This window comes from Dromaius novaehollandiae, chromosome W, assembly GCF_036370855.1.
Source record: "Dromaius novaehollandiae isolate bDroNov1 chromosome W, bDroNov1.hap1, whole genome shotgun sequence".
NCBI classification, from domain to species: domain Eukaryota; kingdom Metazoa; phylum Chordata; class Aves; order Casuariiformes; family Dromaiidae; genus Dromaius; species Dromaius novaehollandiae.
The window spans coordinates 54,327,043-54,341,810 of NC_088130.1; the positions used below are offsets into that span (position 1 = coordinate 54,327,043).

The 14,768-nt window shown below is 36.9% G+C and overlaps 1 protein-coding gene across 3 annotated transcripts; it reads left to right on the forward strand.

Annotated features, from left to right (window-relative positions):
• The first annotated feature begins 67 nt into the window (after positions 1 to 67).
• Positions 68 to 14,521, forward strand: LOC112984009 (uncharacterized protein C5orf34 homolog). Of its 3 annotated transcripts, XM_064500016.1 has the most exons (14): positions 68 to 354; positions 1,081 to 1,802; positions 2,812 to 2,901; positions 4,358 to 5,001; positions 5,618 to 5,719; positions 7,030 to 7,153; positions 7,521 to 7,643; positions 8,891 to 8,982; positions 9,213 to 9,282; positions 9,593 to 9,763; positions 11,142 to 11,230; positions 11,992 to 12,084; positions 12,872 to 12,912; positions 13,865 to 14,521. In XM_064500016.1, the coding sequence occupies exons 2-14, from the start codon at positions 1,791 to 1,793 to the stop codon at positions 14,056 to 14,058; spliced, it is 1,845 nt and encodes a 614-aa protein (XP_064356086.1). In that variant the 5' UTR covers positions 68 to 354; positions 1,081 to 1,790; the 3' UTR covers positions 14,059 to 14,521. The 3 variants fall into 3 exon arrangements, with proteins under 3 accessions (XP_064356086.1, XP_025957292.2, XP_064356085.1); XM_026101507.2 differs by lacking the exon at positions 68 to 354 and having other exon boundaries at positions 374 to 1,802; XM_064500015.1 differs by lacking the exons at positions 68 to 354; positions 1,081 to 1,802; positions 7,521 to 7,643 and adding an exon at positions 2,272 to 2,532.
• Positions 14,522 to 14,768: the final 247 nt, after the last annotated feature.

The following is a 14,768-nucleotide window of genomic DNA, read 5'->3' on the forward strand; positions in this document are numbered from 1 at the left end:
AGGAGGAAAAAGGCTTAAGTTCAAGATAGTGGAGAGGTTTAATTTGTCTTACATGTGTATATACATGGAGGTTTGTAAGACCTTTAGGCCTGTATTGCTCTAGGAAAAATTTCGCAGGGCATCTGTTTTTAACTCTGTCCTACCTAGTAAAGAAGACAGGATAATCTTTGCCTTAAACATCTAACAGTCTTCACTGCTTGTCTTAAATCTCACAGGGTTCTAATACAAATTAATGATGGTGAAATGAGATATGTGAGAGCGAAAGAAAGAAGCAGGTCTTGCGCTATAACAGTCACCACTCACCGTTTGTCTGCCTCCTTTTAACAGGCATTAGTTCTTCTGTGTGTCATAGAGGTGAGTCTTGAGGGGTTTAAAGATGATTTTTACCTACTACTTCAGTATTTACAAATTTGAAGTGCGCTGTGCAAACATGCTTTTCATCAAAAAAGTTTTATTTTTATTGTGGCATAATGGGAAGCTAATTAAGGCATAGAAGCACAGAAAGAACACTTTGGGGGAGAGGAGAAGCTGTCATTAAGTGCCGGTTCTGAAGAGAAACATATGCTGTGTTAGATTTCTTACACCTAACTACATAGTTTTAACTTTACACATCACAAAAACCTTGCACAGTTTTGCAACCTTGCCAAATCAATTGTGACTTAACAAAAATATGTTCAGTATTTGCAAACCACAGTTTTTTTCTGCTAAGAACTAATTGCTGCCGGACTAAGTCTTTCGTATTATAAATACAAACACTAGGTTTTTTGAGTGTTGGGTTTAAATGTAATTGTAGTACTACACAAAGAAGCAAGACTGGCTCAGCTACATCAGGTATCGCAAGCTAGGCATAGTTAAGATTTTTTTTTTTAAGACATAAATCCATTATGGTACTGACTTTCAATGACATCGTATAACAAATTCTGTCGTAATCTTTATTTCTCTCAGGGCCGATATTTCCTCATCATCATCATGTCCTTGCACAGAACTCACTTATTCTATTAGCTTGTTATGATAGCTTGTTTGCAACTCTTCCTCTCCTTGAATCAATTATACTTCTAATTATCCAGTTTGTTCTTGTAGATCCTACTAGTTGATACCAAACAGAAAAGTGTCACGCCAGCCAAAAGTTAAGTATGCAAATTTGTACTTCATTAATTGCTGTATTTGCCACCTCCCTCAAGCACAGAGATCACCTACTTTTAGCTTGAGGGAGGTGACCTACCTCTGTACTTCCTAAGCTCAGGGTTGTAACCCTAAGAGTGACATTGCCAGCAAAAAAACAATACATCTTCCATGGCTTGCTTCATCAATAAACAAGAAATCAAAATTTACAAAGCAGGAAAGAACCATTATTTCTACTTTTTATAGGTAAAATACAAATAATTTAATACTTGCCCACAAGAAGAATCTGCACGTTCTGAATCCTATTCTAAATTTTTAGACCCTAAGTTTTAAAGACCCTTAAAAAAGATCCTACATTTTTAGACTTGTGCTTGTTTAAGACCAAATATCTTTACATTGCTAGGTTTTCTTTCAATAAAAGTTCTATAAACAGGCTTTATAATCCAAAAAATGTACTTTGAAACTTGCTTTGGACAAGTACAATGCAGTATAATAACCATTACAAAGGGAATTAGAAATTGAACGTTACTATTTTAATGCATATTTGTGTCTGCAGCCACTTTGCTAGATGTTGATCTACCCTCTGAACTGCTTTATCAGCAAATTAGAAAACAGAAATTTGTACCAAATTCACTTCTTCCACATTTCCATGCTGCTCTAAGAAACCCATGCTTCCAGAGGTAAGGAAGGATGTTTTTAAGGGTAGATGAGATTATAAGGCCATCTAGTGTGACCTGTATATCAAAGGATCTTGAATTACATTTGCTTAGTGCTATACACAGAAATTAACAATAAACTGTCACTTAACAGTAAAGTGACAGTTTAAAACAACATTGATTACAACATAAATGGGGGAGGGGGGGAATATGTTTTCCAAAAAGGCTACTAGGGTTAACTTTAAATTGGTGTTAATTAATCCTTCAGTCTGTACTCAGCTGGGATTCAGACCCTGCTCTAAGTACATGGTATTTGTTGGATTTTTCCACTGTATGAAGGTGTATGTAAAGAAGGCCACCACTTCACGCTATATTAATAAACTTAAAGAGCAGTCCTTTTTAATTAATATTTTTCCTGCCTGCTTTTCTCACGACTTTGCTCCTGCCTCCCAAGCTGGCGGGGATCAGCACTTGTGCGCTGACACAGCTGCCCCCCGCTGCCTGGCTGCTGCCCGGCTGCTGCCCGATCCCCGCCCCGCCGCGCTTCCCGCCCTGCGAGCGGCGCCGCCGGGACATGGCGGCGGAGACGCTGATGGCGCTCTTCGGGGACGGATCCGTGGAGGTGCACTACGCCGGCGGCGCCCGCCTGCTGCTCTCCGCCTGCGGCTCCGAGTACCGGCGCGGCGCGGCGGCCCCGGGCGCGGGGGCGGAGGCGCGGGGGCAGCGGGTGCCCTTCGCGGTGCGCGGCCGCAGGGTGCGTGGCGGGCGAGGGGGCGCGGCGCGGCGGGGGCGAGCGGCGGTTGGGCTGCGCGCGCGGGGGGGCGAGCGGCGGTTGGGCTGCGCGGGCTGCGCCCACCTTTTTGCTGCGTAGAAACACGCGAAATTGTTGTTGCTCCACACAGAACTGAGGTGACACCTTGATCTCTGCTCACGGAAGGGAGGCGGGTGAAATCCGCTAAAATGTGTTCCCTGGACAGACAAACTCATGATGCTACGTTTTCCTCCCCCCCCCCCCCCCTTTTTTTTAAATCAGGAACAACTTATACGAGCTCTAGATTTCCGGAACAAGTTTTGTGCTCGCCCGTACTTACCTTCGTATATTATATCCCCAGAAAGAAAAAAAGTAAGTTTTATACATGAAATGCTTTCATTTAAAAAGAAAAAAAAAGCTCCTGGTAGTCTGACAAAGGCACTTGCACGGCTTTGTGTGCCTGTGTAGGAATACAGATCTTGAAGAGCTGCAGAGTACGTTTTGGTTGATGCATTGTTCAAGTTGCTTAGAATACAGGCATTTTAAATTGCAGTTTCAAATTAAATTTAGTCCTGTATTTATGCGTATCTTTTACAGCTGAACACTGAAGAGTTTGCTTCTTAGCCAGAATAAAACCTAGGATTTTTTTCCATTTGATACTATGCGGGTTTTTTGGTTTTTTCTTTTTTTTTTTTGTACTTAAAACTTTTTCAGAGAAGACTCAATGAAATAGGGCTTTCCTGAGAAGCTGTCAAATCCAGGATCTCCCTGCCGAAAACGTACATTAGTGCGTTCAGGGCTCGGGAGCGGTTGCCGAGGCAGCAGTCACTGCAGTGCTGGCCTGGCTGCACCGGGCCCGGCTGGAGCCCCCCCCCAGCCCCATTTACTGCTTCCAGGACCAGTAACTAACCATCACTTGACTGTTCTGTGTTGTCAACCAGTGCCCCTATTTTTAAGGCCTTTGCTATTTCCCACACTTAAGCTGTCCATTATAACAAGAGATACCTGATACCGAGCTCCAGTTTACACAGGAGGTGCTCACAGGAAGCTGGTAACGAGCCCCCGCAGGCCAGCCGGGGCCTTGCATTTAGCATAATGTGGCCTTGAATCTGCACTTGAATGTCATCGTTTGGGCAAGAGGAGGCTACTCTTTTGAGACTTTCTGAATGTAGTAATGTAACAGTCTAAAGCCTTTTTATAATTTAAATTCCTCAGAAGCATGTTTCACATATCTCCCAGCAACAGTTGTGTAACTTAATCTTCAGTGCTGCTACCATGGTCAGGAGATTAGGTAAGTTTACCCACATAGTTTCAAAAGACTTTGGATGCATTTCAGTTATGGTAAGAAAACATGAATGCATGTTATGTGCCACTTCATAGGATTATTTTAGTTTTATAAATGAAGATTCAAAATGAATGACACTTTAATGTACACAACTTTAATGTAGGCTCCCTGTGAACTTCACCATTAATTGATTTGATCAAGATAATTTAGGCCTCTTCTTCAGTGTTTCTTGAGAAGGGGTTGGAAACAGAAATATGTGCTGTCTGTGGGCAACTGTGGCTGGTCAGGTGGCCATTTTTATAGCTTACTGGTTTATGAGTGGATATTAAACTACAACCTTGATGTTAGAACAGGAAAAAGCAGGATATGAAGATAATTCTACTTCCTCTTGAGTTCATGTATGCAATTATAGGATAAAATATCTTGCCACACATCACCTTGCAGAAACATTCAATTCATTTAAATGTAAACCCTCCACTGTAACTTCAAGCAAGCATGTCATTTTTATCTTACAACATATTCCAATCCTTTTTCTTGTATTAGATTCTTCTCCGGGATATCTTAGAAGTTAGATGGCCTGACCCCGCTACTGCTGATCTGACAACATGTATAAATAATGGCAATGTGAAGATCTCATCAGTAGATGGTTATGCTCACCTTTACCTGTCAGAATTGCAGCAAGAGTTTACAGTGGAGTTCTTATGCAAAGTTAGTCAACCATCTGCATCCTTATGCTCCTCTCAAAAAAACAGTAATTATCAACCCAAAAATCAGTGTGGACAATCAAATAAAAATGCTGTTCCAGAAACGTCATCAAAACAAATGAGGACAGAGACTAAGAAGAATGAACATGGTTGTGCTGAAAGTAAATACAGAGAACTAACCAAATCAAAGGACCAAGAAGACAGAGACGAAGTATCTTTGTTCCTCACAAGTTGTTCTTCTGAATACGCATGGGTTACACAGTGTTGGTCTGTTTCCTCATACCCAGAAGAATGGAAATACCCTTTGTCATTGGCATTAATGTGCTATAACTTACTCACTCTTAACAATCAGATGGAAACTTGTGAGGAAAATAACCATTTATCTATAGGTTCTGATGTTTTAAAAGACTCTGAAACATATGAAACAGTTTCTTGTTTGCCTACAGCTTTGCCACTCAGCTGCAGTGCACCACATTTACACAGGTAATATAAACTGTTTGCTTCCTAGTTGTTAACATATGTTTTACAATTCTGAACTTCAGCCTCTAGCAAAATACCTGAGTTTTATCTATCAGAAATTAAAAAATGCACTATCCTGTTCTTCTTTAGTAGGAACTTCTTGCAATGTGAAATTTGTGAGGCTAACCATATTTATCCTACTGTAATGAAATTATGAAATTAGATAGTGATTAGTTTAGAGAAGAATAAAATTTTATTTCCTGACATGCTGTATAAATATGTAAATGAAAAAGAGAATCTGAGAAAGAAGACCACAGTTTGGGGTTTTTCGGATTTTTGATTTCAAGAAGGTAACGCTTCTGAGTTGGGACAGTCACATATATTCTCTGTCAGCACCACTAAAAAGAATTCAGAAAACCTTTGAGTACCTGGTTTTATATTTGAGAAAATAAATGTGGTACCTAACTCAGATAACTAAGGAACCAGAGGTCATTGAAAATACACATTTTCTTTTCCTTTGAACAGATATGCATACATCTGTTTTCAGTATAGAAACATATTTCTGTATAGGATACAGAAATGGTGACTGGAAAAAAAAACGCCTGCAGATTTAGTGAAACTTTTGTTGTATTTTACACAGGTGGAGTTTCTGTGACTTCTTTCAACAGAAGAATGAAGATAGTGAAAAGCATTCATATCCTCAGCTAATTCAAGTTGTATGGTACCAAGGTGTTTTTTACAGGTATGAAGGAGATCATGCTTTTCATCTTCACAAGACTTCATTTGTATGGGAATTGAGCTTTAAGATTAAATGTCTGTCTTTGTCCCTTTCTCAGTCCTTGACCAACTATACACAACTTTCATGTAAGATTCTGTTCATTTCTGCTGTTTGTTCGTTACTGGCTTCAGATTTGCTTCAAATTTTCTAATACAGTATGTTTCCAGGTCTGAAAGTGGGTGTGCCTAAAGCAAAGACTCTGAAATCATCTTTAAGGATTTTAAAGAAATGGTCTAACTTCCTAGATGTTACTGGGCAGCTGTAGCTCCCATAGGCTTCACTGACAATTACGATGCTTGGTTTCTTTGCAAAGTGTATTGCTTCTCTTGGTGTTGAAGACTTCACATTTTAGAAATGTTTGTCTTGGTGATCTCTGTAATACTCTGTTACAGGCAGCTAAACTCTGCTGTGGATTTTATTCACAATCAGCTTATTCCTATGTTTTTATAAATACAACTTTTTTAAAAATAGGCCTTTCCAGTTGTGATACAAACTTTGAAAATGCTGTATTTGCTATCAGCAACTGCAGTAAGAGAAATAGATACAGTATCTTCGATAAAAGCAATTCAGTCTTTAAAGTTTTAATCTTTCTGCCCAATGCTTTTCATTTTTCTCAGAGTAATTCCTGAATTCTGAACTCATCTGAACAAAATGTTTAGCAACATTTCAGGACTATAGTTTATTTCTTTTGGGTCTTAAAGCCCCACTACTGAAATCAAGGCATCTGACCACAGAGTTGCAGAAATCGATCCTTAAACAAGTTTTGAGCCCCAAGATACTGCATGATCACAGACTCTGGTAGTCTTAAGTGAAAAATGTACAGCTGTAATGGGAGTGAATATTTCAGGTTGTTTAGGAAGCAGTTAGTCTGACAATTCTTTCTTCTGTATACGGTAGGTAGAGCTGGCCCACTAAAAAGAGTGGATTTTCTCTCTCCAGCATCACTGTATTTTGCTGTCTGAGGATTAAATAGCTCTTGTGAGATGTCTGCCTCAACAAAGCATACTAAAATGTCTCCTCAGTTTCTTTAAAAGAAAAAAAAACACATGCAAAAAAAAAAGCCCCTCATTACATTATAAAAGTAATGCTAACCTTCTGTCTTAAAAGAAATAATTGCTAAGCTCTGCTGCTTGGGAAAAGGTAAAAAGCTTTTCTTGTGAGTGTTTTGGTGAAAACATGTTTGTGCTTACTGTTTTCTTCAACTGTACTAATGTGTATTGCTTGTCTAGTAACACAGCATTTTGAATACTTATAAAAAATCTTATTTCTCATAGGTTTATCCATGGTAGTACCAACATTGCAGAAATTTATCCTGATGATGGCACCTTTTTCAAGTCAGAAGGAGCATTTTTGGGAAACTACTTCAAACATTATGCAATTCAGAAAGGAACAAAAAAGGTAGAAATAAAACTATTAAAAATATCTTCCAAAATCCTTTGTCAGCAGCTTTCATAGTTTTAACACATTTGGTTATTTAGCCTATAATGAAGTCCCTACAATTGTCCATCAGGTAATTACTGTAATAACTAAAGCAATCAGTGAATCATACACAAATTTTTAAATTATTCCTTCTGTTTCAGAATGTATGGACACAATAAGAAAAATCTGTGTGTTATAACATTTGTTTCAAAAGCTTAGGTATTGTCGCAAGATTCTGTAATATCCGCTTCTCACTAATTTAGAAGAGGAGTTTACTTTTTAAACATATTACATTGAGTAAACTCTAATCTTTCTTATGTATTTGGAAGTGTTTTCTTTTTCTCAGCAGGGTACTATGTGGGGACACAATCTAGGACGTGCTGGTTTTGGTCCTGGTTTTGCCACAGACCAGCTGTTTAGTGCTGGAGGAGTGATTTTCACCTCTCTCTGTCTGTCTTGTCTGTCTATTGTAAGTTTCCTGGAGTAGAGATCCTCTCAAGGGCTTATGCAGTGCTTAATACAATGTTTTGCATGTAACTGAAAAGATTAAAAAAAAAAAAAAGAAGAAGAAGATAATAAGACAGCTTCTGTTTCCATACTGCAGTTCACATGCTGGAGAAAAGTGGACTGGAGTGTGAGACAAAAGCAGTAGTTAGACAAGCTCTGCAGTGAAACACCCTGGTGTGTTTGGGCAAGTGAAGGAGTAACTGTACTGTTAGGATGCATGTTTATGAAGGCGCTGTTTTACCACTCTGCCCTCACATGTTGTAGGCTAACTGAGTGTCATCTGTTTGAAAAAAGTGCACGTAAAGAGCAGTATCCAAATCTAAGCAGCAGAGCAAAGGGATTTCTTCTTGGAAAATAAGGGGGGAAATATGGCGCTGTACTGAAGGTACCGCCTTAAAGAGGATATTTTTACAGACAGTCTGAACGATCATGCATCGTTCTCTTTCATGTTAGGGTCAGAACATCTCTGAAAGCCAGGAGGCAGATGCAGGAGTCCTTTAATCTCTCTTGTCCCAGAACATAATATTCAGTATTCAGTAGTAGTGGTGCTTGCTGATATGGAAAGATGGTAATGGCTTCTTCCACGCTTAGGTAGGTAGGTAGAGCAATTCAAAAAAAAAATCCCTGAGTTGAATAACAAATTTGCTCTGTTTAAAAAAAATATTTTAGAGGCAAAATAGCAAAGATACTTCTTCGTTTTTAAGTGACAAGTTTCTCTGGCACAGCTTTTACTCCATTTATGTTTTGTAAATTTATCCCTTGCTTTTTTCACCATTTATTAATTAACTATATTTTGAAGTCAGAAAGGTTTTTTCTTCTGTCCTTCACTAGATTTGTATATTTGTATTTTAAAGTAGCATAAAAGTCAACATTATAGCCTTCAAACCTGGTCTTTAACTTACAGTCAAACTAGTTACTCAGTAATGAACCACAGTCTATTGTCTGATACAACAACTTCTTGGTCCATATTGAGTGCATGGAAACTATGAATATATATCTTGCCACAGAAGTAGGCTTAAAGGATACATCTGATTTTTTTTTACTTTTCAACTAGATATTTACCTCTTTTCTGGGATAAATTTAAATGTGATTATAGTTGCTGTCTGGGGGTTAGAAGTCAACACAATTTCATGCCTTGCAAGCTTTTAAATATAGCTTTCATTCTGTGGTAGCTACAATAACTCAACTCCTTTCTGCTTTTTACTGCAGAGAGAAGAAAAGATGTATTCAATAAACAGTCTACCGCCTGATATACCAGGAAGTCCATACTCTATATCATCCATTATTACTCAGGCAACCAAGTAACTTATTCCTCTACTTCATTATTGTTATATTAATTCCTCTGACTTTGAAAGGACAGTAATTAAAATTATACATAATACGTATTATGACATTAAGTGTAAAAACTAAAGGAACTTATATTAGCACAGGGGACATCTGTAAACTTGTAGAACAAAGGTCACAACTGTATAAAAGACAGAATAAGTAATTATGAGATGCTTAGTATTTTGTGTGTTTTTTTTTTCCTCAGAATACTTCAGTACTGCTACAAGACTAAACTTTCATTAACTCATAACTATAGTATCTGCTGCTGGAAAATGGTATGTAGCTGAAACTTTATAAGTATTTCTGTGTTTAAAAAATGATTATATCAGCTGGGGGGAACAGAACCTAGTCTGGGGGGGGAGAATGGTGTGTGTATCCTGTAAACAAAGACCAAGAGTTGTATATTTGGGAACCAAAACCATGCAGTGTTAAGATACATTTGTAAAGCAGAAAACAATTGCGTGAATAGGAAGGCTGGTGGTGGTCTGGTAAAACAAATGAACTGAAAATTTGAGAGAGAGATAAATAGCTCAAATGGCATAAGTGACCTTTCCTGAATTTTTTTATGTATTTGTTTGGTTCTAGATACCTGAGACAGATGGACGCGAAATGTTGCCATTTTTGCTGGCTGAAAAAGTTATTCCTGGAATAGGAAGACTTGTTGTATATTCAGATAATAAAGTCCATGCTATGTTTTGGGATGGGATGACCTTTAATATGGTCTGGGATTTCAGCCCTGGCTGTAGAAGGATCCAGGTATCTCATGGGTTAGAGGAATGGCTGTTCTTAAAACTCTCCATACGAAAATGTTATTAGGAAATTAGTGAGGAATGGAAAAAAAATTTTTGATGCCTGTAAAACACAAACTGAACTCTTTTGGGAATTTCATAAGTCATATCTTTTTTCTACTGTGGTTTGCTCTCAAGCTGGTGTAATAGTCTAAGGGAATATCAGAACTGTCCTGAGATGTGATGTCACCATTAATATATTCTTAGTATTTTAACCAAAATCTGAGAAGGAAAAAACTTTTAGTGCACAACTCATGTCTAAGGACATAAATGAGACCATTTGTCTGTTGAACAAGTCACTCATATTGGTCAAAGAAGTGAGTGTTTGATTTTATGTAATTTCAAATTATCTATAAAGGAATGAGGAAGGTACAATTGTCTGAGAAATCATTCTCCTTTCTGAACTCCCTCCTGTCCTAAAACATGAAAATCAAATGATGGGCTGGATTCTCACTCACTTTTGTAAGCTATGCAATATCTTCTTATATATAAAAGATAAATTAAGACTGACCTGAAGCCTAGCCTGCTCTGTGCAGTGCAGTCATGTTAATTTGTCTTCACCAAACTTGTTTTTAGCAAGTTCCCAGATTAGAAATAATAATAGCTAAAGCTATATGAGCTGTAGTGTGTAGCTTCCTGATTTGGGACCCTTTTTCCTGATCATCCACTAAGAAACTAATAGCATATCTTAAATATTTTCCCACTTTGACAAAAAGCATCATTAAAATATTTATAATAGAGACCCTTTTTGAGTAAATGGATAGTGAAAAATTTCAGTATTCAGAAATGTAACCTTGTGGATGTGGGATTCCAGATACTTTTGTTTTAATCTACTTAATATGGAAGTGAAAAGGTTATGCTGACTTTTGCAAAACAGCACTATTTTTGGCTTGTGTATCTTTGCTATTACCCTAAGGTGACAAGACACACAAAGATGTTGAAGTGTCTGAGGAGCTCTTTATTATAAACAATCTAAATGTGATATTCAGTTTGTAAAGATACAGTAACAACATAATGTGAACCAAGTCAAATCTGTACACAAACTAATGATAAAAGTAGAAAGAATTGAAAGTTCTATGCGTTTGGAAACTTCTCTTCACACTTTTATAAATCAGTTATTCTTAAATAGCACAAAATCAGTGTCAGGGACCATGCCAGGTTTGCTTTTCTCTATTTGCGGCAGCAGGCTACGCCAAGTTCTATTCTTAGCAAAATACAAACTTAAAATGTTTAAAGTGGAATGTTCACAGACATTTAATTTTTAAATTAGTAGATAATACTTATATGCCTCCTTTTTTTCCAGACTGTAGCAGAACATTAATACTTTAAAACTTTTTTCTTCTAAGGTACATGAAAATGTAGGCTGGTGTAAGTTATCTACTCCTGATGGGCTACAGCAGCTAATCCAAATGAGTCGTCCTGGAATCTATGAAAGGTATAAGTAATATAAACAATTTTAAATTAAGTATTAAAGAATTCTGTGCAATTCCTTTTGTATGACGCAATGACGTTTACTGAAAGTGTATCAGAAAGTGTATCAACCCCCCCCCCCAAACACAAAAACACAATGACAAAAGCTGCATCTCATATCTGGCAAGGATTCAAGGCCTGTATGACTCAGGACCACAGCAGGCTGTCATTCCAGAATAACTGTTATAGAAAAGTAATGTCTTTAAAAAATAAAATCTCAAACTAGAGCTGCAACTTGGCACTTAAATCAGTGGATAAGCAAAAAAAAAAAAAGAAAAATCTTTGCCCTAAATAGAGCAAGGAAGTGACAGAGCTTTATCCAGTTTTTGTTTCATTACAGATATTGACCTCTGTCTGCAGATTGTTTTTCTAATCTGTTTGCTCTAATTACAGCCTCATTATGGGAGTGATCAGAAGCTTACTCTGCTGCGTTCTAGCAAGCAGACATTCATAGAAAAAAATTAACATTTGTATACTATTAATTACAAATCATACAGCTTTGTTATAATTTTCTAGGACTGCATAGAATTAAATATGAAGGAGCATCTAGGAAAAAAAAAGTGGGAATCAAAAAATGGCAAAGAAACCTAGAGAAAAAGCTACATTTTGAATCATGGCTTTTTCTTTCAAATACAGGTGTTTTGGTTCATGCCTTCAACTTTTTGTTTGAGTGTATTTCTCATCTAAATGACCACTTACTTTCTGTGAATTTTCATGTTAACATAGGTACATCAGAACAGTAATAGAATGGTGCAGAAGTTTGAATGACAGGGAGGAGGCTCCTGAATATACTGCATGCTCTGTAAATGAAGGAAACTGGTATTCATCTTTATCCTATATAATTGATTATAAGTAATATTGAAAATAGAACTCAACAAGACTAAGAATTCTGTGTTTTGCAGACTGCATTTCTTAAGAGTCTGAAATGAAAACCTTGAAATCCACTATTTTGCATGGTTTTATATTTTTCTTTCAATATTTAAAATGTTAGATAAGTTGAGTCCTAGCTGAAGCTTGTTTTCTTGTGCTTCACCAGCAGAATTATGGTGACGTTGCCAAAGTAAGATTAATGTTACAGAAGTAATATTTTGCAAGGTGAACAGGAGAAACTGGACTAAAAAAGGCTTTTTTTTAACAGAACAGCAAACAGTCCAAAATAGTGCACTGAGCTTTTAAATGACATCTGGATCACTTGTCCTTAATATATTTGTCCTTTTTAATTTAGATACTGACCAAAGGTCTCCTGACATCATATACAAATGTAGTCTGGTATTCAAAATATGTTAATTGCAATTGATTACACTTGCACTTGTTTATTCAAATCATTGATAATTCGGTAGTTGATGAAACAAAAATCTATCTATATCTATACGGCAAAGAGACTATTCTTAGATCAGAGCCCTGATTTTTGGAAACATGTATGGCTTACAAATGCAGCCGTTGACTAGCTGTTGAAAAAAAGATAAAAATAAAGCTTTTTTTCACTTGATTTTGCTCAACTGATTATCTATAGTTCTGCAAAACTATACAAAAATAAATTCTGAAGTACAAAATTACATTTGAGAACCCTTGTAGATACTGTGATTAATAATGATCTTTTATACAGGTCTGCTGATGCTGAGCTTGAAAAAATACAGAGATTTAACTGTATCCTTTTAAAAGCTGTGAAGATGAGTATTTTTTGTTCATCTGCATATTCAAAGCTGCAATTTTTAGATCATCAAAGACCCTATCCTCATCATAACTTCTTTTTCTGTCTTACCCACTTCTTAAAATTTCCTTTTTAAAGACACTTTTGTTTCCTCATTTATCCATTTTTGTTTTTTCATGTATCTTTTTCCATTTCTGTGTAAGACCACTGGCAACAAAAACAATGGCAAACTAGATAACCCCCACCCCTTATTTCTAACATGTTACATCTGAATAGCAGGTTGTTTCTGAACATTTTGTGATGGTACTTATAGCTACAGAAAAAAAGTTAAATCTTAGGCTAACGAGGAGAGTGAACTATAATGTTACAGCATTTTACCAGGTGTCAGGAGTTATTTCTCAGTAGAGAGAAATACCAAAGATGGGAACCACTATTAAGAGTATTTTATGAATTTTACTGACATTCATCCACTAATCTGTTCAAGAGAATGATCAAGGGATGATTAAGTTGCCTTTTGACATGTTCTTGCAATAAACTACCTTTGTATTTATCAACTGCCTCAGTTTTGCATCCCTGTTCAATCAGCTGCAAAAGAGTATGCAGTGCTTCATATGCTTAAAGCTATTGCTTAATTTTATTAGTATGAAAATGTAATGCTGTTAAACTGTGCAACGTGATACCTGATTTATTATATATTATTATCTTAACATGAGTTATTTTTTAAAGTACACTTTGGGATATATTAAAGTTTTATTTAAAGACCTTTCCTACAAATACATCATGGATGTTTTAAGTAATTAGCAGTTTCAGTTTTTAGTTTTATGTAATGACTGTGCTCTGAAGTGTGCGACTTACTAATGACACTTAGAATGATGCTTACAAATATGTAGAATTTTTCTCATTACTATGTGGAAAAGCTTGTTTTTTTCCTTAACAAAATAATATTAGTTTTATTGGAGAATAGCAATGTTCTGAAAAGAACATCTGCTGCAGAAAACAATCTGCCTGGTACTACTGTCAGAAAAATGGAGAATGTGAGCACGCCTGAAGAAATCAGCCAAGAGTGTGTCTTGGAGGCTTTGGAAAAAACTTCTAAAGTAATTCAAGATATTGAATCTCTGCTTGCTTCCTCTGGGAAGTGAAGCTTCACAGCATTTGAAGACCTGTCTTAATTATCTTCATAGGAGCTGTCCCACAAATTTCATGTCTAATGAGCTTTTCAGGTGCTGGAGGAATGAAGGCCCAAGCCCTAGTAGTTGAGAGCCTTTTCAGACAAGCAAAATGTGTAATCCATAGTTAATCATGTGGATAGGTTAAAAAGTGGTAGAGCAGTAACAGGACACAGCTGTTTAAGTATACAAAAGGCTGACGTGATGGTGCAACTTTTTAAGTACGTATGTTTGTGTTTCAGTCATTTCATTTTATAGAGCGTTGCATGAGCAACTTAAGTTTGGAACGGCTCAAGTGCCTGGGGCAGTCTTAACTGTAAAAATGTGGCTTTATTTAGAAGCTTACAGCATGTTTTTTTCAGTACCAAATAGAGCAGAAAGTTCCCCAAGCTATTTTTACTTTACTGTTTGGTAATAAAATATGTATTTATTTAAATATGTGCTTACTTCGGTCTTAGAGCAGCCCTTTTGGGTGTGGTGTCCACCAGTCAGTGGCACACAGCTGGGAACTGACAATTTTTACTCTAACCTTAGTGATTAGAGAGCAGCCTTTTTACCTCCGTTTTTTTTCCTCTCTCTCCTTCCAGTACTTTATTTAATCTGGTTGGGAATACCCTTGACAAACCATTGCAGCGGAAGCCCCAAGGTAAATCCTACCGTTCAGAAATAAAACGTTTTTGGAA

Excerpts from the sequence above, each read along its gene's own strand:
- LOC112984009 (XM_064500015.1), top strand. The coding sequence starts at position 2,353 with ATGGCGGCGGAGACGCTGATGGCGCTCTTCGGGGACGGATCCGTGGAG. Across the intron at positions 8,983-9,212 it reads ATTATTACTCAGGCAACCAA|AATACTTCAGTACTGCTACA; the intron begins GTAACTTATTCC and ends TTTTTTCCTCAG. Across the intron at positions 12,913-13,864 it reads AAAAATACAGAGATTTAACT|TTTTATTGGAGAATAGCAAT; the intron begins GTATCCTTTTAA and ends AAATAATATTAG.